A 26,754-nucleotide genomic window follows, 5' to 3' on the forward strand; every position below is an offset into this window, starting at 1 on the left:
TGCTTGTGAAGGATGAGTAACTGAATCACCCCAATCTGGGTCATTGTATCTGGGTGACAGAGCCACTGCTTTGTGGTGAGAACCTTTGATCACAGAGCCAGGAATGGAGGTGCTGCTGTCTCCTCCTACTCTGTAATTTCATATTCCTGCCCTTTGGGGCACCAATCCATGGGCTCCAGGTTTTCTTTTAGTTGTAATGAAACAAGGACAGTTTTTGATTGTAGCTATGCAGAGCGTGCAGCACATGAGCTGTTGCCTTCCCAAAACACAGTTTGTACTGTTCAGATCTTCAGGGCACTTGGAAATATCAAGATTTGGATTTATCATGGCCAAGGAAACAGCCAAGAGCAGCCATAGGGTCTGAAACCACATTTGTGACATGGCTGAAAGTGCCATGGGTACTTTATTGTTACAGGAATTGTTCCTGCTGCAGTGTCAGAAGGAGCATGGAGGCATTCAGCATTGTGTATTAACAATGAAACAAAGATTTTTAAATAGGAAAAGGGGGAAATGAAAAAGAAGCAATAATGAAATTTTATTTGACTCAGTCCTCACTGGGATTATTATTCTTATTGGGATCCTAATATAGTTGTGGAGTTTATTCAGGAGAGGAAAATCACTGAGGCTTTGTGGGACCCCTCTCAGGTGACAACAGTGTCAAAGGAAATCCCTTTGAACAAAAGTGTTTGGTGATTTTGTTGGTTTATATTCTAAAAATTGAAATGTAGATAGGAATAGCTGCTACTGACCACAGTTCTTACAATATTGTATTACATTAATTATAATACAGTATTATATATATTATACATACATACATACATACATATTTTTATATACAATATTATATATTGTAATACAATCACTATTAATATTAAACCTCTAATCATGCATGGTATTCCAGCTAATCACTGAATTATCATAACACCCACTGGTTTAAAGAAAGTAAAACACTTAAATATCACAAACAGGAAGCTGCAACGCTTCACATTCCCAGTCTATGCAAGAGCAGATGAAATTTTGTACCTTGGCTTGCACAAAAATACCTCAGTATTTCTGTAGCCTCTGCCCATTTCAGTGGATCCTGGTAAATAAATAAATAGGAGGAACAAATCACTGGCAGCATTATGCAGAAGGTTCTACATCAATGTAGGTATTAATTACACTCATTTCTGACAGATGATTTTCAAAAGCCTAACAGATAAAAGCTTTAAGACCATAAATCATTAATTTAATCTGATTATTTTCAGTCAGTCCTTTATTTACTGTCTGCTCAATTAAAAATTGAGGTTAATGAATCTTTCAAATGTACTATAATATTCTAGTATTCATTATGTCCCCTTCCACCCCAGGTAAAAATCTATCTTTTTTTTCCCCTTTTCCAACCCTTTTTGCATTGGAGAGGCAGTCCTGAGTCACACCATATATTTTCATTTCTGAAAGTCGTTGGTAGCAGTTTTCCCATCTGAAATGTGCACAGAGAATGAGATGGCAAAAAGCCAGGCAGCAGCAGGAGCTCTGGAGAGCAAATGTGCAAGTGCAGTTTTACCTTGGTCTTACCTTACAGCTTTCTGTCTTTGCCTTTTGCTGCAGAAGTTACCTTCTTTCTCATCCATATCATGGCCATAAACCATCTTTTTTTTGAGTTTTATTTCTAATAAAACTCAGAATTCTGCTGAGAAACTTGCATTTCTGTCCCTATTTTTGAAATGTGTTACCCAAACATACCCAAAATTGGTAGCGATCATCAGAATGATTCATCTTTTTTATGCATCACAGTTAGAAACACAAAAAAATCCTTCCCCAGTGTTTTTGCTGAGTCCAATCCCATTCTTTGTTGTTACCTGCTTTCATAAAGTCTTTTCTCTTGTAGAGGAGAATTCTTTCCAACAGCTTCAAAGCAGAATAGCAATTTTTATTCTTTCCTTTTTTTTTAATATTTGACACAAATAACTTTGGCATTTTGCATGCTGTAGGTGAACATGTAAAACAAAATGTTTAGTTGGGATAAAATGATAAATCTTCGTCCATTTTCACAGACACAATGTCACTGTTCATCAACCAGGACTAAATCCAGGCCTTGGCTGAAGTTAGAACAACAGCTCAGGTTCTCTTTGGGTGATGCTTCTTGCCTAAAACACTTTTTAGTGCTCAAGAGCACCAAATGTCTGTCTTGAATCAGTTTTGGGGGTTTGGAGTGTTTCCTTCTGGGTTTTTTGGGTTTTTTTTTTTTTTTTTGGTTTTTTCGTTGGGCTTTTTTGTTTGGTTAATTGGTTGGATTTTTGTTTGGTTGGTTTGGTTTGTTTTTTGGGTTTTGTTTTTGTTTTGTTGGTTTGTTGTTTTTGTTGTTGTTTTTTTTTAAACTAAGAATGCTTTTTTAATTTAATCATTAATATGATCTCCACTTTGTAAGCAATATCCTATTAGTGAACCTGTGGCAGATAGGGAAAAAGGATCTGATATTGTGAGTTCTATCAGTGAGATTTTCAGATTCCTTGTTCCAATTTCTGCATTTTATCCATAATATCTTTTGACTTTTGGTTGACTTGTTATTTGCATGTCACTTAAAATAGTAGTCTAGATACAAGTGAGCACAAAACTTTAAGCATTTAGAAACCATTAGATGCAGCCTACTCTTTACTATATTTAAGCCAGTAAAAGTAAACATAGTAGACTTCCAGGATTAATTTTAAATAGCTAGAACCTTGCTAACATACAAGACAAAGTTAATTTTGCCCAAATTTTGCCTGTAACCTTTTAGATGGCTATTGTCTGTACCCTCTGGGACAGCACGGTGAGGAGATGGAATTTTAGAAGGTGTTTATTGTCATCCCAAAGTAGAGGAATCAGGCAAAGTACATGGGATGCATTGACTGAAGATCCCCTTCTCCCTTGGGCATCTTTGTAGGGATCTGCCCTCTTTGCAGCTCTCCCTTGGATGCTTTCTGATATTTAAGGTAGAAAGCTGTTAGAAATCATCCAGGGGAAGAGCTGTGGAGGTGGAGAAGGCTCTGGAAGAGAAGCTGGATGAGGAGCAGCTGCTATCACCTGGTCTGTTGTGTCTGGAGGAGATGGGTCAGACCCCATCAGGGTCTGCAGCTCCAATCTCTGCTCTCTGTGACAGGGACAGGACCCCGGGAAGGGCTGGAGCATCAGGGGGATTTATGCTGGATATCAGGGAAGGCTCTTCCCCCAGAGGGTGCTGGCACTGCCCAGGCTCCCCAGGGAATGGGCACAGCCCCAAATCTGCCAGAGCTCCAGGAGGGTTTGGACACCGCTCCCAAGGATGCCCAGGCTGGGATTGTTGGGGTGTCTGTGCTGAGCCAGGGGTTGGGTTTGATGATTCTTGTGGGTCCCTTCCAACTCTGGATATGTGGATCCTAGACAATTATGGGCATAAACATGTCTTTCAGACAGCTCATGATGTGTTGCATATGGTGAAACCTCTGGAATAACAAAATTCATGTCTGTGGCAAAAGCTTTTCCCACAGAGGATGCTGCTCTTTCCTGTGGTGTTCTTCGAAATCTGCCTTCAGTTTCTTGCAGAGGGGATGTTGTGTGCATGTAATTGCCTTCTGGTGAGAGCTTGAAATGCTTCATTTACATCAAATCCTTCCCTTGTAATAACACCAACATATCAAGTCTCTTTGCAAGTGAGTCAACCAGTGGCTCGTGTGCCTTAGGGGAGCATCAGCATTTCCCACCTCATGCAGGGCTCAAGTTTTGTTATCTGATATTTTCTTTAAAGCTGCAGCAAAGGAATAACATCCTGGGGCCACTGCCCGTGGTCAGCTGGATCTTCACCTGCCTGAGCTCCCCAAGCTTATTTTAGTTTGCAGTGTCTGTCAGAGATGCTCCTGTTTCCATCTTGTCTGCGTGGAGAGCTCTGTTGGCATGTAGCTGTAACACAACAGATGGGACATGCTGCATCTTGGCTGACCTCTACTCGCAGCATTTAAATAGCTAAACTGGTTTTATTACCATAAAATAAACTTCCAAGAACTTCTTATGCTCTAGACCAAGCTAACAAGTGCCAGCTGCAGTTGGAATAGCTGAGGAGGGAGGTTTTTATAGAGGTTTTGTGGGATTGGAAGAGATTTCCATTGATTTTAGTGAGAACCATAGGGATGAAATGCCTGGAAAACTTAGATTTTCTTCCAACCCAGAGGAGGAAGTGAAAACAACATTGTTAGGAGTGCACATGGATTTTATTATTAAGAGATTCTAAAGTTTTGTTTTCACTGTCATTGGAAAGAGACTGGGGACAACCAGGGCTTGGAACATTGGCACCTGAAAATTGTTGCTGCCATTTCAGGCAGGTTTTCTCTTTGGTCTCACTGTTCTGTTGTTTTCAGCTCCTGATGCCCCCAATTTCTTTGGGATTTACCCTCCTTTTTTAGGCTGATTGTAAGACCAATAGCTACCAGCTCTAAATCTTTATTTCCTAACAGAGAATTCCAGGAGGAACTCGGATACTCCATTGCAAAACTGAGGGATGCAATCCCCTCCAGAAAAATAAACACTAGAAGTGTATATATCTAGTAAAATGTAAAAGGCAGGAGTTACTAAAAGCAGTTAAAAAGTACCCTTGGCTTCTGAGGGAGGGACAAAGGTCTCATTAACATTTTCTTACCCTTTTTCAACACTTCTTTGTCTTTAGAGATGATTATTATTACACCTTTCCACGTCCTAGATTCATTTTTCATAGATGAATTTAGGCTCCATCCTTTTGGCTCCTGTCCCATTTGTTGGGTGGGAGTGTGAATGCACTCAGCTAACACTGATTGGGAGCTTGAATATTAAATATAGATATATAGAGATATAGATATATATATAGATATATATATAATCACTGAATCATATTTTTAAAGATGTTTGACACATTCTTTAAAGTTGAGCAAAATCTGTTGTATTTTAAATGCTTGTATTTTAAAATACTTTTATTTTAAAAAAAACAAACTGAGGTAGCAACATTTTTGAATGCTTGCTTCCTTTGGGCTGCTAGGAAATTATCATGTGCTTTGTACAAGGGCTTTTATTCTGATTTCTTCAATTATACCAACTACAAATGTTACACACACAGTTACAGATACAAGCAAATAGCATGATCTGATTACAAAGACCTTGGAAAACTGATTTTCCTTTGTCAGATGTAAGCACACTATTAAGTCTAGTTTAGATGGCATCTTTGCTTTTCAGTCTTTAAAAAAAGGACAAAAACAACTTTATGCAACTAAATAATACAGATGCTTTCAATTGAAGTTATTATAGTAGGGAGGCAGAAATCTATTTTTTTTACTCACTGATCCTTTTCACTACAGCTTTTTCTGCACTGGTTTTTATACTTGTTTTCATTCTTCCTGTGTGAACTTTTCTTCAGTAATATAAGAAATAAAACCAAGCTCTTGTGTGTTATTCTCCATGTCTTGTCTAAGCGTGACATTTTTTGTTGTAATACAGATTTGAAAATAAAAAAAGCCCAGCTATATTTGTGTGCATAAAGAAATGGAAATCTGAATCTTACAAGACTTATTTAGTCTTTATTGAGATGATTCATAGAAGGCGTGGAGGATAGAGAAATAAAGGAACTGTTCTGTGACTTGAAACTCTACTTTTATTTCATAAGCAACTTTATTACAAAGTGAAGAATACATCTTTGTTATATAAATAATCATCTCCAAGAAGTTCTTCTGGTTAAATTAAATTTCATGTTTGTGCCTCATTCTGGAACTCTGTCATGCTTATGATAATTATCATTATTATTTTTTCATCTTGATGTCTAAGAGAGCCTTTCCTTGTGGTAGAAGACAGGGCAGAATTAAAATTTGAAATAATTAAATTTTTCTCATAGGATATATGAGATGCTGCACTTAGCAGCAGAGCAGAATCCTTGCTAGGAGGGTGGAGGAGGCTGCCTGTAGAGACAAACAAGACTGAAACAGCAAACAAACAAACCAAAATCCTAAACAGGAGGCAATTAAAACCCTGATTATAATAGGCTGAATGTCAGGCAAACAAAGTGTGACAATGTAAATAATCATTCAAATTCTCTAAATATTCAATAATCTAATTTCTAATTCCATGCCAGTTTCTAATCTGTGAAATCCAGAAAATTTCAAGCTCGACATCAAAGAGCAATTGGAAAGCCATTCCAGAATTTTATTCCTAAAATGACCACGAATCTTTTAAATTTTGTTTTGAAAATCCTACCAGAATGTGAGGTTCTTTTTTCCTCCCAAGCACTTACCTTGGATGCATTTATAAAACATTTATAATGTTCTATTTCCTCAAACTTCCTGGGAACTCTTTGTGCCTCTCAGTTTCTGCTCCTCTTTTTACACACACTGAAGTTTTTCAATGGTTTGCATTAACAATTCATTATATTTTCTTAAATTATCACTATTTCTTCAACATCTTTATCTACTCCTGTCTTGATGCTTTAGTTCTGATCTGGTTTATTTAGGTTTTAAAGCTGCTCCCACAAATATGAGTCTTACAATAGATTATTATCTGTGCTTGTAACCTGTCAGGATTGTTATAATTCCTTCTGATTGATCAGGCAATAGAATTTCTATTTCTGCTTAATCTTTTCCCTGCTCTGCAGTCACTTGGTCTGATGGGCATCGAGGAAATCCGGGTTTCTTTGGAAGTTCCTCAGTGAATTAAGTCCAAGCCTTTTGGCCTTGCAGATATATCTGTAATTCTGAATAAAGGAGGATCAGAGAGCTCATGCAAGAGCTGAGATAATTCAATGGAATTCTCTTATTTAACAATGCAGGTATAGGATAATATCTCTTTCTAAAGCAGTTTTTTACATCCCTTGTTACAGGAGTGAGTTACACTTTAAGGGAAGATCTACTGGGAGCCCATGGATAATCTGAAGGGATAGTGTTTAATCATTTGTGGAAATCACTTTGTGCCTGGAGACTCTTGTGATTCTGCCCTTGAAAAGGAAAGTTTCTTCCCAGAAAACTGTTTGTTGAAATGTGCACAGGCAGAATGATCATGATAAGGGCACTAGCAGGTGGTATTTAATCTGATTTTTTTTCCCCCCCACCTCATTTTTTGGTTATGCTGTTTTAACCATTTTACAACATACTGCCATGTATTTTGTCATGTCAGTGCCCTGAAAAATCTCAGGAATTCATAAAATATCTCAGAAGCTGGAGCTCTCAGGTAATTGATGATAATGGTTTGATAAATATACCTGCATTTACAGCATGAGATTATATGGGGCTGAAAACTGGCAGGATGGTGCACCAGAATGTCAGTTCCATGAAAAATAGGCTGAAATTTTCAATGAAAATAGCACTGAAAAATAAGACAGCTCATTAAATGTTTGGGTTGATGTTAGATGCTAACCTAAACACTAAGAATAGAGCCTTGATAATAAAGGGTAAAGCTGGCAGGTAAAAGCAGTGGGTTTATGCAAAAATAACAGAGGGAGCAACTCAGAAGCTGCTGAATGAATCCATAAAACTGCACAAAAAATCTCCTGACACCTCTAAACAAATCTACATTGGGAATGTTAAATACAGAAATGCATATTGTATAAATATAGATTTGAATTATTCTGGAACCTGGGACTTGAGAGAAGCTGTGTGAAATATCTCCTATGAATGCTTTCCTGGTAAGAAATACACTTTTATGTCAATATATTTGTAACATATTGGATTTGGCCAATAGGAATTTACTTGATATCAACCTGACACAATTTTTTGGTGATTATTTTTCTTTGCAACCACCAGACAGAAAACAAAAATTATTTAAATAGATATATTTTTGGCACATATTTCATATTCAGATCATATGTCTGGCACAATTTCTTTGTTTTTATTCTCTTGTCATGAAAAAATTTTCCTGAATTTGTCATGTATGTTTATAATCAATTGCAACCCTCAGCCATATATATTTTCTACCTCAATTACAATAATGATCTGGAGGAAAAACACAGGATAAATTACTGTATTAGTAACATCTTTTGAAATTGTGTGGGAATTCTTGCATATTTTAGAAACTTGGTCGTGTTTCCTGCAGTAGTGTGTAATATCAAACATAATGCCCTGACTAATTGCTGTTGGAACTGTTTTACTCATCCCCCTCAGTTTTGTTTAGCTGATATATTCTTCACTTCCTTCCCTAAGCTGAAATGTGGAAATGTCAGGGTTCTTTTGTAAACAGCTCATAAACTCTGGTATAAAAACCACCAGACTGTTCTGGGTAAAAAAAAAAAAAATAATTAATTGAGAGATTGATAAAAAAAAAGCCTATGAATAATGGAGAAAATAAAGTTGATCCTGATAAGTATTTCATGCATGCATTAGGGGGAAAATGCAATAGCAGGTTGACATTATGATCTTGGTTATTTCTTTATGCAATTTTTTTTTTTTGTGTGTGTGTGTGTGTGTGCTTAGAGAGCCGCATTTGCCCAGGAGTGAAGGAAATAAATTTTCATTTTCAGTTTTCTGTGCTTATTTTCCCTATGAGAGTTGGCAGGCCCTGGCACAGGGGGCCCAGAGCAGCTGTGGCTGCCCCTGGATCCCTGGCAGTGCCCAAGGCCAGGCTGGACAGGGCTGGGGAGAGTGGAAATTGGTCCCTTTAAGGTCCCTTCCAACCCAAACAATTCTGTCATTCTTTCCACCTGTCATTCTTTCCAGACTGAGACATGTGATCTATGATTTCAGATAGAAAGGAAATCCTGTGTTTTATGTAGGTTGAAGAAACATAGTGTTACTTTGTTTTTTACAAAAATAAGCTAATACTATTAGAAAAAGTAGATGTGTTAGAATTTCTGAACTCTATAGCAGTTTAAAGCAGGATCATATACTATCAGCATAAAGGATTGTGTGTAATTACTCTCTTTAAATAAATTTTGCTCACTGTTGAAGAAATACACCATTTCGCAAATGCTGACACATTCTCCTTTTTAAGACATAAATGGTTAGATAGGATTGCTTTGATTTTCAGGAACTAGAATTCCCTTGCTTTAGCACTTTTATCTGCTTTAGCCTGAGTTTTGCCAAAGGAATGGCTGTTTTATTTCAAACACCCTTTGAAGGAGGTTCAGAATTATGTGCAATTGATTGTGTTTGGGTTTGGAACAAAACCTTTGCTGATTTTCATTAAATTTCAAAGGTTTTTCTGCATAGTGTTTAAACTTTGCTACAAAAGGCAGTGGGGATAATTGAAAAGTGCTCTGGAGCCTGTCTGCAGAGGTTAAAGCTGTTTGTGCAGGCAAAGCATGGAAATAGTTCAAGATGTTTAAAAATTAGGTCGTTGTACAAGGATGGATAAATACTAACTCTTCTTCCCACCAAATTCCAAAATCAAGGAGACACCACTGCTATTGGGGAGGTGGAATGGGAGAGAACAAAGACTTTTACCTGCTGGAAAATGTCACCAGCTGAGACCCTTTGGTACAGAGGTTTTTCCCTTGGCTCTCTCGTTTGTGCTGTGAGAGAAAAGCAGATTGAGACTCTGTGAATTTGGTTTCCTACAAATTGCTCTGATCTGCTGGAGCCAGATTTTACTGCTCAGGCAGAGTGAAAAACCCAAGTGTTCCTTTGGCTGCAGAAAGCATTAGTAACCCGAGAGCCTGAGTAAAAATAATTGTGGGGGTTTTGTTGACTGGGTGAAGTTGCAGAAAAATGAATGCATTTTGGGCACACAATTTTTTAATCACTTAGAGGAACTGAGTTTCAAATTTATAGTATCACAGACAGAAGATGAGCCTCTCTTTTGGAATTACATTGCCCTTCATTACCTCCTGTAATGTGGAATTAGCTTGGAAAAAATTGTGCAGCAGCAGGAAAAATATTCCAATTCTTATTGTCTCTGGGTCATCATAGTGAGATTGTTTTTTTGTTTTATTTTGTTAACAGACTAATGCAGATAGAGACATCACTGCCAAGTTAAAATGCTCTCCCAGTTCAGACCAGGCAGATTATTATCTACCTTTTTACAGTGGACATGAGGTTTTAACTTGTTAAAAGCAGAAAACTGCTTGATAGCAGCAGCTGGGCTATCAGTAAATATTAAGGAGGATTATTCTCCTAGTTTGAAAACAGCCTGCAGTCCAGAAAAGAAACATCAACTCCAAAATCCTCATGAGTTGGATAGGGTACTTCTTACTGGGCTTGGGTGGGAATTCTTTTCTAATTGGCTTATCCAGTGTATAAAGGAAAGTTTTTTTCCCTCAGAGCAAACAAAATGAGAGAGTTTATTTAGCTGTTTAATAAATGTTTAGTTATTTAATTTAATAAATTTACTTCCTGTAAGTAAGGATTAGACAGCTTATAAAAAACTCTCAGGGAGCTGCTTGAAGCTCGTGGTGTTGGCATTTGTTCTGTTTTCACCCTTATTTAGGGAGTTTTATGGAAATCTGTGGTGTCATATAAAGACTTTGGTCAGCAAAGCAATATCATCACTATGAGTGCAGGTCTCTCGCTGAGGAAAAAGCACAAGATTGTCACATTTTGCCCTTACACACTCACCTTGCATATTCTGATGTGAATATATAGAGAACTGGGCAGTAGAGGCTACAATGCCTCGAGGAAAAGAGTCATTTATTAAAGGAAAAATGGAATTTTGGTTAATACATGAGTGCACTTCTAACATGAAGAATAGCTCGCTAAAGCCAATGAGTGATTCTGGAAATGGATAAAAATGCTTCAAAATACCTGAGAAGCTTTCCCCAGCATATTTGGGCATCTAAATTCCAATTTGAACAGCATTTCTTAGGAGAAAGAGCTTCCACTTGAGCCCTCTCAGCAGCATATTTGGCATTTGACTGAGGACTGAGGATGGGCTTCAATTGCAGTGTGTAAATCCAGGGTAAGAGCACGAGTTCAGTCCTGTATGCCTAATTATATATATATATATTATTTATCTGTATGGAGATGAATGCAGTACCTGCCCTATTTCATATTTAGGATTTTTCAAAGGCAGATTTATTCCTGGCTGGAATGTTTGTTTGAATGCCAGTGTCGAATCTCAGCTGGAGTGTTAAATGTAACTTTGAGTGTCAAATGTTACTTTGAGTGTCTGCAGTTTGAATTTGGGTTCCTCTAGTCCATGTAGATGAAACCAGTATTTCTCAGGCTGTTGAAACACTGCAGGGTTTTTATTTTCCCCTGCCATAAATCATGTGAATTCAAGTAGAACATTAAGACTTTCAACTTGACCGTGTTTGCGTTTAAGCCTTTCTCTTGAAATGAGATCGAGATATTAAATTTAAATCACCTCTGTGCTCCCTTCTCAAATTGAATGCTTGTCTAAACTGGGAATAACAGAATGTGAAAATCAGCTGTTCCTCTGTGAACTTCTGAAATGAGTAATGCTGATCTTAAATACACCAGTGTTTTCTCAGCATCAAATTTCAAATGTTCAAATATCCTCAGCACAAGCCCATTTGCCTTTATTTATACTGGGTTTTGACAGCTAGGAAACAAAAATTGAGGAATTTTTGACCTCAATTGATAAACTGGAAAATACTTTTTGTTTTTAGGTTTTAATATTTAAATACTCGTGAATGGCTGCATAACTATTGGTATATGTGTTAGGATATTTTTCGGATATCACTTTTGTGTCAGCACTCAGTTCTGGTGATTTTACCTCATTTCTTGATGAGCTTCTTAAGACTGCAGTGTAATGTTGGTGTTAATATCCTGCAGACAATTGGTCTGTCAATCCCTCAGAAAAGGTGGCTTCTCAGGTGGGAGTTGCCTAGGCTAAGTTCTATTTCCATTGCCTCAGAAATGGAATTGATTTCCTTGAGCTTCCACAAATAAACATTTTCCACAGCTGTTACCCCAAAACCACTGAGCTCATTTCCCCTGTCACTCACACCAGCATAAATCAGGATTCATTCTCCTGTGGCAGGTGATCCTGTAATACAAAACACACAGAAAGAATCAATAATTTGATATATCAGAAACATATTTTTGGAGAAAGACAGAGGAAAAAGTTAGGATTAAAGCTTTTAGCAGTGAGAGGTTGGAGCACCTGCTGCCTTTCGGGACCTGTAGTTACTGGGAGGAACCCCTGATGCACAGCAGCTGTCAAGGGCTTTAAAGAGCTAAACAAAATAGTAATGGCAAGAAAGTAAAGATTTTAAATACACACACTCATATATATATATATATATATAATTAGCTTCCTGACAGTAAGGAAAAAAAGTGTATTTAAGAGCTGAAGCAAAAAATACTCACCTGACTCTTTGGCTGATTGTTATTCTGACTTCATTCTAATGCAGTTCCTCCTGTTCAATATCAGTTTATAAAGCTGTGTTCACTGACCCCCAATAACTAACAAATCCCTCTATGCTGCTAGATGAATAAATTCCAGTTTGTGGTAGTGCAAATGTGTGCTGATGGCTGTTCAGTGAGTACATGGCACATTAACCATTAAAAGAGTTAAGTTTAGAAGAATAAAAGGATGTAGGATTGATGAATTTCTGTAATACATTACCCATTATTTATGGTAGCAAGGGTATATACATTTTTATACAGACTATGACATACTCTTTGGCCAGCAAATCATGCCCTGTTCATGCCAGTGAAAGAAAAGCTTTGGTGATCAATTGTCACATTTAGAAAATATTATTTTACTATTCGTTTCAATACATGGAGTGGCACTACAGAGACACTTCTACATAGAGTGTCTTGAACATTCTGGAATGCCATTGTGCGGATGGAGAAGTGAAAGCACAGAAACCATTTGTGTTGTTGGTTGTTGGATTGATTGTGGAATTCATTTTATTCAAAGCTGCAATTCACAGACCAGAGTGTGTTCTAGGAGCCGGGGCTGAGGTAAATCACTGCAGTTTTTCTGTTCCACCTGAGCTGAGGATCTCCAGCTTTGTCCCAGGGGACGGATTGAGTGAAGAGGCTCCATCGTTTTGTGTGGATGGGGTTTGTGTCTGGATTGAGAATTATTGAGTGAGACAATGAATAGAACCTTTACTGTGGAAGTGCTGAATTGTTTATTTCTAGTTGCATTTGACCTCCTTTTATCTCTTGCTCCCACACACGTAACCTAAAGAATTCATATTTAAAATTTGCTTACTCTTTTAATATGTTCAGGGCTTCTATTGCTGTTCCTCACTCTAAGAACAGGGATTGGTTTTCAGAATTGAGTTGACTGCAATCCACTTTAGATAACATGAGTAGTGATCAAACTTTCATCATTATTTTTGCATTGTTTGGGGAGTCTGAGCTATTACAGGCATCTGAGTGGAGACAGCAATAACACATCAAACACATCAGGGCATGTCACCTGTTCTGATGATACAAAGATGTTCTCTGAGAAAAAGAAAAATCCTTCAAAGATATGTTTTAGTTTTATTTTTTCTTTGATCTTCCAAGTGCATAAAGATACTGTAAGAACCTGGGTAACATGTAGCAATTTAATTTAAAAGATTAATTTTTAGACTCAACCAATAATCCTTTGGGTCATGTTCCAAGCACAGAAATGCGCATGCAAAAAAGAAAGTATGAAGAGGTTTCAAAACTTTTTTTAGCTTAAAATGTGATCTCCACTGGTGGTATCTTCTTGGTATATTCCATTTTAAGGGTTTTTTGGATTGTTGGGGTTTTTTTAAGGTCCTAAAGTTGCGTGAATTTACTATAAGCAAAAATAGTCCTAATAGATACAAATATACTGTACAGTAGGTAAATGGGATTTTTCCTTGTTCTCTTCACTCACAAATTTGAACAGACCAGATTTAGTTTAGCTCACAGAGAGTCTGCAAAGGAGAAATGTGCAGAGATGTTTATTGAGCTGAGTTTTTTTTATTTTCCTGTCGCTGTCATTGCTCAATCTCTTCATACCCATTTGAATGGGCCCTGAGCACAGAGTGGAGCACACTCCTCGCAGTTGGTGCAGTAAATCTGACCTCATCACACACTGCTGCTGTTTGTTTTCCCTAATTAAATGTTCCATGTTCAGAAATCCATACAACTGCTATCAGTGCAGGCTCTAAGTGAGGCAAACACCTGCCAGCAGTGGTTCAGACAGGAGCATCATCTGCCAGCTTTCCTTTCAGCTCCAATTTCCATAACTTGTGGCAGGATTATATTAATGTCAGTGCAGAGACGTGGATGTTCTGTGGTTTCCGTAAAAACTGATCGGACTTAGCCACAGTGTTCCCAACATTGAAATAAATTGATTTGCCTGCTCCAAAAGAAGGACAGAGGGTTATTCCTCACTTGCTTCGCAGATGGGCAACCTGTGGGTTAAAAAAAATTAATACAGGTAGCATCCATCACCTTACCTGGACATATTATTGAGTGAAATTATCAATTATCAAAGCAGAACGAGAGAAGATTTAATAATGCTCCATTTTATTGTATATGTCCTTGCATTTTCTTTTTTTTCCCCTTCATTTTTTTTCCTCTTCCAGGTTGACATCTTAGAAATCATTTAATCTAAAAACTGTTCCTGGAAAACTGAATAATGACCTGTAATATGATGAAAGATAGCTTCCCTATAACACAGGGGGGAAATGTACTCTCATCATTCCTTCACCTGGGGCTAATTTTAGAGGTGATTTACTAAAAGGTTCTTACAGAAACCTGAAACCAAAGGGCTGGAGCTACTCCTTGGCCCAGCGAGGGGTTCCAGATATCCAGGCTCATGTTAAAAATATAAATTTCAGATCATCCCAATGGTCAGGAGGCCCTGTGGAAGCAAACTGGAACATCTTCCAACTCCAAGTCTGTCCTCATGTACCCAAACTCTCCTTTGGTTTCCCGGCCAGAGGTTCTTCAGGTGTGCAGTTCTTGCTGTGGGTTTTTGGAAAAAGGATTTTCTTCTCTCGGAGAGGCAGCTCTGTAAACACCAGTCAGGATGAATCACGGTTTCTCAGAGATTTGTAGTTTGTGCTCAAGTGTCACATCCAAGTGAAGCTTTTCCCACAGATTTTAAGAAATTTCTCAGCTCCTCAGATTCCCCAGTGTGGGCCATGAGTTAAAAACTCTGTCCTCAGTGAGGCATCATGAGGATAATAAGGTTTGTGTCCTCAAAACAGTTGCCTGTTTTCAATGAAATTTAATTTTGTTAAATTTTAATTTTTCATTGAATTTAATTTTCACTGAGGCTTCTCTGTTCCTTTGAATTAAATTATTCAAAACCTTAAAAAAATTACTAAGGAGGACTGTTGTAGAGACTCTCTGCAACTTCATCATGGACCTGCTGGCCCTTGGATTTCAAATGGCAATTTCCAAAAGTCCCAAATTCGCAGTGCTATTGCCTTTAAAACTAACAGCAGAGACAATTAACTTATTATTGTCATCTCTGCATGCCAGGAGAATATTAATCAAAGCGCAGTGAATTAAAGGCGTCTGCAGTTCTGGTTAGAATTTTGATATCAGTGTTGATTTCTTAAATATATGTTTGTTTCCATTCTTTGTTTAGTGCTGAAAGTCACATGAAGAGCTCTTGATATAAAATCTCATTATTAAAAACTAGTTGTTTGTTAGCTGCATTCACATGACTTATTTTATTTTTTGAGGAGCCACAAAAAAAAGTAAAAAACCATCACTGTAATACACAATAAATAATCTGGGGGTTTTTTAAATGGATTTGGATGATTTCAGCTAATGATGATCTTTTGCAAAGGTAATCAGCTTTCATACACATAACTGCAAACATGTGACAACTGGGACAAAAATGTAAGACTGGTTCAGACAGGTTTTAGTCAAATAAACATGATTGAATTCACAACTAAGATGAAAATTTCCATGTTTACTATACAAAACCAAAATTCTATGCAAAACTCCTTAAGAATACGTTCTTAAATTAGGAGAAATGATAATTTGAGGATATGTATCCCAGTACATTGAATAATTATTACTGTGGGGATTTTTTAATGTATTCCCCATTATAGCTGAGGAGAGAGACCTTAATGCAAAAGCAGTTTTTCTCAGCCATTGTCATATCTTTAAGAACACATTGAGGTTTCTCAGTGCCATCTTTTTGACCAACATCTTTTTAATAGATATGAGAGAGACCATGTGTGATATAGAAGAGGTAATTTAGGGTAAAACTCTGCCTAAGATTATATTTTTAGTTGAAAAAAGGGGGATGAGTGTGTGCAGGTGCTCAGGTCTGTGCTTACCTTACTGGTATAAATGCTGCTGGTGGTAAATAACTATATTTAAGAAATCTGTTTTTCTGGTTATACCAAAAGGATGGACATGACATGACAAAAAGTCAGGAATAATGGATTGATGAATTTTTTATAGTACAAAACATGGAAAATAGCTCATATCAACATACAGTTTTTCTGCAAAGTATTCTGGGTGTTTGTTTTTTGGTGTCAGACATTCTTATTGTAAGGATTATTAGCATAAATATCACTTTTCCAAAAGAAAAAGCAATTTATTAGCAGAAAAAAGGGCTGCTAAGCAGGCAAGTAAACTAACTGATGCTTTGAGCCAATATGAGCTCTCTCCATGCCAGGGTTAAAGCTGACAGGAGGAATGGGAAGGGAACATCCAGTTCTGTTGCCTTGTCTACACATTCTGGCTCTGGGCAGATGACTTAGGTTTGCATTCCTGTTGAGCTATTACTAAATGATTGTAAAAACATTTCGTAAATTATTCATGGACAAAAATTGGATTCATGTAAAATCATTCTTCCTCTGAATGGGATTTTGTGAGCCTTTAAAATACCACTTTTTAAAGATGGGAGTAGTGTTTCCCTTTTGCCTGGGCAGCAACCTGGGACTTGCCCTGACTGCCATGACTCGTTGAATATGATGGCAAGTGCCTTGGGAACTGCATCAGCCAATTCCCTCAGCACTCCGGGGTGTTGTGGTGTTGTGAGGTTGCCCACGATGAGGTGAGAGATGAAAATTTGACTCCAAATTCTCAAAAAGCTCATAATATTATATTATATTATATTATATTATATTATATTATATTATATTATATTATATTATATTATATTATATTATATTATATTATATTATATTATATTATATTACATTACATTACATTACATTACATTACATTACATCATATCATATCATATCATATCATATCATATCATATCATATCATATCATATCATGGAAGTTATTCACTAAAACTACACTAAAGAAAAAGATGCATCAGAAGGTTAGACAAGAATGAATAATAAAACCCCATGACTGACCAGAGAGTCCAACACAGGTGGACAGGGATTGGTCATTAATAAAAAACAATTCACAATGAACCAATCAAAGATTCACCTGTGGGTGAGCAGCCTCCAGACCACATTCCAAGCAATCAGATAATTGCTGTTTGCATTTCTTTTCTGAGGTTTCTCAGCTTCTCAGGAGAAAAATCCTGGTGAAGGGATTTTTCATAAAACATCATGGTGACACTGGGCTGCATCTCCTTGGATCCCATGGACTTGTGCTCATTTGGGTTCCTCAGCTGGTCTCCAGCCTCGTTTCTCTGTCAGCAGGAGGGACTTTGCTCCCCCAGTCCCTCCTCTGGGAAGAGAGGTTGCTATTGAACATCGAGGCAAAAAAGTTGTTGAGTACCTCAATTTCTTCTGTTCAAACTGTTGCCAGTCCTGCTTCTCAGGGGGGATGCACTTTCTGTGACCTTCCTTTTCTGGCTGATGCACCTCCACAAGCCCTTCTTGTTCTTTGCATCCCCTGCCAAGTTCAGCTCCATCCGCACTGGTCAGCTCAATAAAGTTGGTTCTATCCAACCTGCAAGTTATGTTTCTGTAGGGATCAGTGATTATAATTTGTGCTTTGTTTATACCCTGGGGTATCTGATATCACACTGTTAATGCCTTCAGAGCTTCTGTTAATGTCTTGAACTTTTCTGAGTTCCAACACAGTCCCCTCTTTGTCTTCAACAGCTGTCAAAATACAGCTCCCTGATAATGTAACTAACATTTAATTATCACAGCCTAGTCAGGCATGCGTCCATGTCCCAGGGTCACTGAGCACTTTGCCAAAATAGTGGACTGTTATTAGATAGATGGATTGCTTTGGTAACTGCTTGCTATTAATATCTATTAATTACAGCACTGCCAGGGGTATGTTGTCAAAATTGCTTTATGGGATCGACTCACACACATTGCAGAGTTGTAAATCTTCTTTCTGTAGGACACCGGCTGCCCTCTTGCTCCTTGGATATTTCAGGATCCATTGCTCATAATTCATGATGAGTTTTAGTAGCAGAGGCCTTGGCTGCAAATTGACCAGAAAGGATTAATACACAAAACTTTTTGAGTTTTGTTGATGTACCAGACTAAGAAATTGTTTTGGCCATTTTTCACACTTTGGAACTTAACACTTACTGTTGCAGAAAGGTTCTGTTGTGTGTGACAATGTGTCCCTGACATTTCAGAGCCAGTGCCATCATTTTTGTTGTATACCTCTGCATTCTTTGTTCACTGGTGTTTCACTGTGAATAGACCAGTAATGGTGGAATAGTGTCTGAAATCCTTTACCTGTTATCAAATTAAATAGAAAAGGAACCCAGTCCTGCTAACAGAGGTGAAAAAGCACTGAGATGGGTCTCTGGTCTCTGACCTCTACAGAAGGAATTGTTGTAGTTGGGCATTTTACCTTTGCTTTCGTTGAAAGGAAACAAAGGTGTGATGTAAAATGTGATGTAAAATGCAGTTTTACCTGTAACTCACAAAGTCAATAAATGAAATTAATCACTTTTAGCTAGACTATCTAGACTCAGCAGTCATGTGACTGACACAGTTTAGAGCAGGTTATCTATTCCATGATCCACCTGGATAGATGAACAGCAGGGAGCAGATCCCCTGCATCTTTACAAGCTGCTTTCTTGTAGGAGAAAGACTCGCTGCATTCTATCAATCTGCAATGCTACATTGCTCAAGGCCAGTTAAAATTAAAATACAAATCTGGTCTTAACTAAGTCGTGCTCTTCTTCTTGGCTTACTCCAGCTGTTTGCTGTTTATTTCTTCAGTAGTGGGTGCACATGAATAGAGGGAAAATTCAGAAATTATGTCAAGGTAGTCAGCAAATCATTGAAGGGAGGATGCTGAGTGCCCTGCTGCCTTCCCAGCTCCTGGGGGAGTGAACCTCAGGAGGGAACCCCTTTCCTGCTGCCCTCATCTCTGGGCTCCCCACTGCTTCTGTCATTTAGTTCTATTCCAGCTGAATGGCTCACAAACACACCCTTAAGCAAACAAGGGAGGATCATCCATAATTCCTGAGGGAGTTTTCAGTCAGAGCACTGTGGTATTTTCTGAGACCCCCATCGAAGGGAGGAAATGATGAATCTGACTGCATGTTCTTAGAAGGCTAATTTTATTGTTTTATGCTACTGTATTACATTAAAGAATGCTATACTAAAGCAATACTAAAGAATACAGAAAGGATGCAGACAGAAGGCTAAAAGATACTACTCAAAAATTTGTGACTCTGTCTTCAGAGTCCAACACAACTTGAACCCTGATTGGCCAATAAGTAAAAACAATTCACAGGTTGGATAAACAATCTCCAACCACATTCCAAAGAAGCAAAACACAAGAGAGGTAAATGAGATAATATTGTTTTCCTTTTTCTCTGAGGCTTCCCAGCTTCCCAGGAGAGAAATCCTGGGAAAGGAGATTTTTCAGAAAATATGACAGTGACATAGCACAAAGAATTTCCACTGGTTTCAGCTCTGGGGATTAACATCCACACCCACTTCTTTAAAGTCCCTGAATTGCAAGCTATTTGGAGATTCAGTGGAACAGAGAATTCCTGACAGATGTGGGCCTGGATTTTTCATTGTGAGAGTGGATCTTCAGGTAGGAGCAGGGGCAGTTGCTGTCAGGGCCATTGGTTCCAGCTGAGGATGCAGTTGATATTTCTGGGCAGTGTCTGCTGCAAGTGTCCAACAGCATTGCTTGAATAATTTTACAAATTAAAATAAAGTAAAACTGAAACCCTGAATGAAATGGAAAAAGAAATTAACAAAAAACAAAATGTGAAACTGAAGTAACTTCCAGAATGATTTTCCTCAGGTTTACATTGGAGAAATGCCCTGAGAAAATCACCTGATTATTTTCTTTAATCAATTTGCTTTCTCCGGTTTTCCATAGAGAATTTACAATGAGAAATCACAATGACCTTGAAAGATTGTTTAAAATCAGAGATTGTCCCATCTTCTTCTATAAGGTCTTTATACACAGTAAGGAGTTTGCAATCAGGCACATTTATCACACTTGAGGCTCACCAATATGGTGTAAAAACTTGCCCTGTTTCAAGAAGACAGAGTTTTGTGGTCAAATTTCATATATAAAGAAAAAGGAAAGAAAATAAGAGATGGTATTTACTTGTATGATTTTTTTTATTTCTATCTGAAATCATTATTATTGTCTGATATGAAAAGTAAAAGATAAATATAATATGATACCTTTTTCTTCTGTTCTTCACTGGCAGCTCTATAATTGAACATGAGCCAATGTTGGTTTCTTTTCAGTTATGAAAATAGTTAAGTGGAAGGACTTTTCAAGGTACTTGATTTTAGATCTCCCTTTTATTCCATCCTATAGGTCATAACTGTGGCATGCACAAGAAAGGTCCTGGAAAATGAAGGAAATTCAGAATGATTTAACAGCACTTCATTGAAATAGTCTAAAATTAGGAACTTTTCATTTAGAGTTGAGTTTTCTGTACACACGAGGCTTCCAACCCTCTCAGGTTTCCTTCAGAAATCTCAGACGAAGACCTGCTGAATTCATTGAAGTCTGAGGTGCTTGGAATATTTCCAAAAGCAGAAACCTTTTAAAGCTCTTCCAACTAAATCTGATACACACTGAGCAAGTCTGAAAGGAGTTGGAGTGTGTGGAAAAGCCTCATTCCTGTAGTAAGTACAGAGAGAAAATGCTGTTGACCTTTTGAGAGTGAAAAGAGGTTTTCATAGGTTCAGTGGGCAGCACATAAGACATGAAATAAATTCAGCTGTTGTGCTTGACGTGCTCTGTAGCTTTCTGACACCCTGCTGGTGCCAATCTCCTTAGATACACATTGTAAATGGCTGAGCAGTTCATGGTAAATATGTTCAGGGTTTGGTGCTAGAAATTTTCAAAGCAAACATCAAACTTGTTAAATCGGGTCATTATTAATTTATAAAGGAGATGCCTTTTTTTACTGCTTTGCATGCAGTTAGATTATTTAACAGATGTGGAATATATGTACAGCTGAACTTAAAAATCCATCTCTTATCTAGAGAAGTGACTGGTTGATATAAAAGAGGGGAAATTGGCCGTATTATCCAGTATGGCTCCCCCCATGCCATATGGAATAGGCTGGGAGGGAGAAGCCACAGTCTAATATTTCCATGGCACTACAAGCTGGCACTGCAGAGCATGGTGAGGAACAGGAATCTGCTGCAATGTGTACTCTCAGTGGCATTTTGATTTTTTTGGCACTCGCTTGTGTATGGGCAAAAACATCCTGTCCAGTGATAAATAGAGTTTTGCTCATCATAGGATGCTTGAGTGAGTGCAGCGAGGATAAATAAGGTGAAGATCTTGGGTAACTTGGCTTCAACTCTGCTCTCCTTTAGAAAAAAAATCTCTTATTTGTGGCTCCATGAATATCACTGGGCTGCCTACAGCGGTACCGCCATTAATATATGTCAGAATTTTTAAGGATTCAGAGATTGAAGCAATATCTGGATAAATTACTAAGTGAATGGATAAATAATTACAAATAGTTGAGATACCACAGCTCAGCAAATTACGTCTCATCAGCTGAACATGGTAATTGATTATTTGCTTGGCTTTAGTCCCCTGTGAGTGCTGCAGAAGTCTCTGCCTTAAGCCACCTTCAACTCAAGCTGAATCACTCAAAAAGTTTCAGCTTCTCAAATGTGGGGTAGGCATATCAGTTTGGCAGTGGCTTGGGTTTGTGTAAATTACTCTGCATTTTCCTAAATAAAGAATAATTTCTTGCATTTTTTTTGTCATATTACATCCACTGGTTAATTGTAGTGAAAACATAAATTACATAAATATAAAAATGTGAATAAAGCTATTTAACAAGAAATCTTAAATGTTTACAAAAATATGGAAAATGAAGAAACTGAGATAGAAATAGATTCCATTTTCTACCTTTGAATGGTTAAATGGTTGGGGAAGCTGAACAGAGCCTTTTCCGTATTATTTCCTCGAAGCAATTTATGGTGAGAAAAAAAGAATAAAAGGAAAATGCTAAGAAATAGGATATTCGGCAGCTTTTGTGTTGCTTTTGCTCTTTTGCTGTAGCTTATACTGCTCCCTTTTTTATATTTTTGCTCAAAGCTATAGATTTTTCTTTTGGACCTTTTCACTTAGGCTGAATTCCAAATGGCCATGTTAAATCTTTGAATTTAATTTTGAAACAGAAGACAATGGGTTTTGGTAGTCAGAAGAGCACAATAGATCTTGATAGTCATGGTTACCTTTAATAATACAAAGGACTCAAGTCACAAATGGAAATAGTCTCATTTAAAGCCACAATAAAAGGTAGCTACACCTGATTTTAATCAGTGTAAAAATGAAGTAAATTGATATGAAAGATCCTTGATTGCTTTTGTAGTTTGAAGTGCAATTTTGTGGCAGAAATTAAATTTTCCTGTCCTAAGATCATCACAAAGAGTAATAAAAAATTTCATTAGAAACAAAATCATTCCCCACCCTAATCTGTTATCCAGCAGGAAACTGAGGCTGAAATACAAAAATAATACAGACAGATAAATTTTATAGGAACTGGTCCTGTGTGTATTTTAAATAACTGAAACTAACGGAACTCCTTGCATGATTTAAGACAGATAATGGCACAGTGCAGAAATGCATCTTGGGCTGTCAGTGCCACTGATAGAAATTCATATGGAGGAGTTGGTTCCTGCTTTTTCACATCCCCAGTCTGAGGAGTGGTTCAGTGGATTTGGTGATTACATAAAAATACAGCATCACTGGAGCTGGCTGTTTATCTTCTTGCTCATTACCTCTCTGTGCTCTTGTAGGGCAGGTTTGAGGTGTTCAGCAATTGTTTTTATGGTAAAAGAGCAGCTTAGCAGACCTGAAATTCTGGACAATAATGTTCATCTACACAGCAGTTTCACTGTTATTAAGTTCTCCATGTGTTTTGGAGAATGATTCACAGTTCATTGATTTTGGTATTTAAAATGTGTTCCTTGATATAAATACTCTTCAGCCAGTTCACATTGATCTCAATACAATCCTAAATTCTGTTTAGGCACTCACTGAGTTCTCAAGGAACTTAGCAAACAGTAAAAGAAAAGAAAAATAAATTAACTACCTGGTTGCTTCCATCGCCTCTCAGGAAACTTCCCCTTCAATGCTTTGGTGGAGTCAGAGCATTTGAGGTGCAAAGGTAAAGGCTTCAAATCAAAGTTCTGCTAAATTGGCAGCTGCACTAATACACAGCGTTTTTATTTTCCTTTCCAAGCTCTCTGATCCATCCAGCCCAGGAGTGCCACATTAATAAAATTCCCGTGCTCAAAAGTGTCTCTGTTCTTCACAAAACCTGTTCTATTAAATACACCCATGCCAATCAAGTTATAATTCACCAGTAAAACACCTTTTATTTCGCTAATACCTTTTTCAACAACCACCAGGGGCAGCTGTAACAAACCAGACACATCTAGAGGATGAGCCAAGCAGGCACCTGGAACAGCCCCTGGAAGGGTTTTCCCTTTTTTTATCCATTGTCCAAAGGGATCAGTTTGGGAATGCATCCAGATATCTCAGCTAAGTGGGGTGCAATTGTATATTAATATTTTTATTCGTAGTTTTAGGTAGGAAAAATATCTGAAGTTGCTGAATTTATAATCAGCTTAAGCAAAGGGAATTACCTTGTAGTTTCTGTCAAGTAATAGCATGCATGTGGACCTTGCTGTGGCAAGAATAATAATTGATGGTGACTGTTTATTTGATAACAAAGTCAATCAAACTAATTAAAAAGTGAGGTATCTGGTGATTGAGTACCTAAAGCTTGTGTTATTTCACAGATCCATGCTTATGCAGTGAAACTCAGGCTGGAGCAAGTAAAGGCTATTTCTTGCCATCTTTTAAAAATTAAGTTTTAGGTAAAGTCATAGGTTTGTAGTGCTGAATTCAATTTTATCCAGATTGCATCTGCCATTGTGGAAATTGCTTATCTCTGTGTTTGTTTGACATAATCAGATCTTGCTGTGGTGCAGGCTGGCACACTCCCTGCTGGATTGTGCAATGGAATTGCTGCCTGACTGCTGATGATGCAGGGCTGGATTTATGCAAGGCTTGAAAAATACCACAGAAACTATCAAACTTAGGATTATACATGATGTGTAGCATTATTTCTTTTAAACAGATAACTGTAATGCTCTTTGATATATATTTAGTGGAGCAATAATTACATTTGTACTCTTGTGTTGATGGTAACACCAAAAACAATGTACTGAAGTCTATTTTACAAAAAAGGGAAAAATATATCTCTGATTGTGTCTGTATCTTTCTTGGAAAAACAGAGCACTTTGCAAGATCCAAATATTTTCTATCAGATTCTATTTAAAGAGTAATTAACAGACCCAGAGAAGAAATAAGTTTTATTTTTGCTGATTATTATCTGCATTGCTCCCTTCCAGAGGAACTCAAAACCTCCTTTATCGTTTGATGGCTATTTCATGACTCCCAGGAACCTTCATCACATATTTCTATCTGCAAAAATGTAAATGTTACATCTGAAGCCTTGGGACAAATCCTCATTGTGTTAATCACAAAATGTGAGGGCAGTCTGAAAAGCCACTTAGTTCTAATACAGGAAGGTGGCTCTTGCTAAACTTAATATCATTTACTAGTTTTTAAAGTCTGTAATTTCCACTCATGTTAATGAATTCTAAATATTATCCTGCTTAGTTCTTGTTTCTGGTGAAGATGAAAGGGTTTTGTTTGATGTGTGCAAAGAAGTGACTACAGAAAATGGTAAACTAATTGGAAGATGTCATCTCAGGAGAAGGTTTTTGACAGGAGGGCTGTAAGGCTGTTAACAAACAGACCAACTCATTTGTCTCGTCATGAAATGAAAATAAAAATCACAACATTATGATAAAATCTTGACTAGGAAATGCCTGCAAGACTCTTTGAAGCCTTGGGTTCTTCCCTTGCCTGGGCTTTGGCGCTCTGATTTATGCAAACCACGCTGCTCAGAACTGGAAGTGAAATGGGATCTGTGCAGAACAGATGGATCAGGGCTAAGGCAGGGTGTGCACTGCAGATGAGAACAGATTAATACCACAAGGGGAGACTGGAGGAAAATTGGGAAGATGGGGGCATTTGAACTAATTCATGAATCATTTCCAACTGATAGCTGTGCCTTCAGGCACAGTGAATAACATCAAGGAAGCATATTTAAAATTTTATAGGTTTGTTTTAATGCAGAGTAGAATAAAGAGCTATAATTTTGGATGATTAAAAAATATCCTGTGTTCCCCCATCCCAAAATGTACCTTGGTGATTTAAATATCACAGTGTGCACTGGGACATGAATTTCTGTTTGGAAAATCCAGGGCACATTCACGGAGTTGGCACAAAGATTTGGGAATGGATTTTTTGTAAAATCTGGGAGAACATGCCCCTCCACTTGAATCCAAGCCACAGAGATGCAGCTCTGCTGTGTCTGGAGACGTGGTCTGATTTCTAGGTCTCATTCAGATGTCTCTCCAAGTCTTTATCTTATCCAAATAGCCTTCAGTCTTAGAGCTTCACACTTCCCAAAGCTGTGCCAGGGCAAGTAAATGTGGATTTAAAGATCTTTGAATGAGATCTTCAGATGTATATTACAGAACAAGGTTTCAACAGAGTTATTTCACATCTCTAAGTTACTTTACTGTTACTAATGGATATTTTACTGCAGGGCAGAAAAACACATAGAAATAAAGAAGTCCACATGAAAATTAAAATTATTTTAATATGCACAGAAACAATGAAGATATTTGAGAGATATGTAACTTCCCACTCTCAGTGAAGGTATAAGTTTTGATTATGGGTTGAAAAGTATGATTCTATGTGTTAGGACATCAAAACCCCCTCCTTTTGCCAAGCTCAGAGTGTATGGATAAGCCTGATTGCCTGTATTAATAATGAATGTAGTTCATAAGAGGAAAAAGAAACTTGAGAAGAGAAAATTTACAGATAAATATCTGGATATTCTATATTCCTATATAACTTCTCAGCAGATAATTTTTGAGCTATAGAGGAGGATTTGAAACACTTGACAGTGAAGGAAGATTCTGAGAACAATCTAAAGAAGATGGGTAGTTCAGTTTGCTAGTAAGGAAATAATCTACAAGGGTTTCTGTTCACCAGCACAGAAGATGTATTATTCCTCTTGTAGAAAACCCTTTCATTTCAGGCAAAGCTTAATAAGAACAGAGAAAGGTATAAAATGGCTCACTTGCCTAAAACTTGGTTCTCATCCTGATGGTTTTGTGATTTCATTGCAGGTTGCAAATCTGGCCTGTTCAATCTCCAATAATGAGGAAGGAGTGAAGTTAGTCCGTATGGCAGCCACACAGATTGATAGTCTGTGCCCACAGGTGAGTGAAGATTCCTGCTAAAACCTACTTGAGGAGTCCTTTAGGACTTAAAAGTATTAGAAGAGCATAGCCTTGTCTTTGTCATGAGATTTTTGCCTGATTTCCATGAACTGTGAAATACACACCCATATCTTGAGACCCTTCATACCAAATGGGTGGCACGCTGTATTTTTAACACAGCCCATAATCTATTTGCTCTTTCCTG

At 37.6% G+C, this 26,754-nt stretch overlaps 1 protein-coding gene across 4 annotated transcripts in view; it reads left to right on the forward strand.

Annotated features, from left to right (window-relative positions):
* Positions 1–26,754, forward strand: part of CTNNA2 (catenin alpha 2) — a 481,291-nt gene that overhangs the window by 390,412 nt on the left and 64,125 nt on the right. For all 4 annotated transcript variants that reach the window (XM_063157887.1, XM_063157886.1, XM_063157888.1 and 1 more), the window contains one exon: positions 26,457–26,549. In XM_063157887.1, the coding sequence (XP_063013957.1) occupies positions 26,457–26,549 (93 nt within the window). The remainder of the gene's footprint in view (positions 1–26,456; positions 26,550–26,754) is intronic.

This window comes from Melospiza melodia, chromosome 5 (assembly GCF_035770615.1).
Source record: "Melospiza melodia melodia isolate bMelMel2 chromosome 5, bMelMel2.pri, whole genome shotgun sequence".
Lineage (NCBI taxonomy): Eukaryota > Metazoa > Chordata > Aves > Passeriformes > Passerellidae > Melospiza > Melospiza melodia.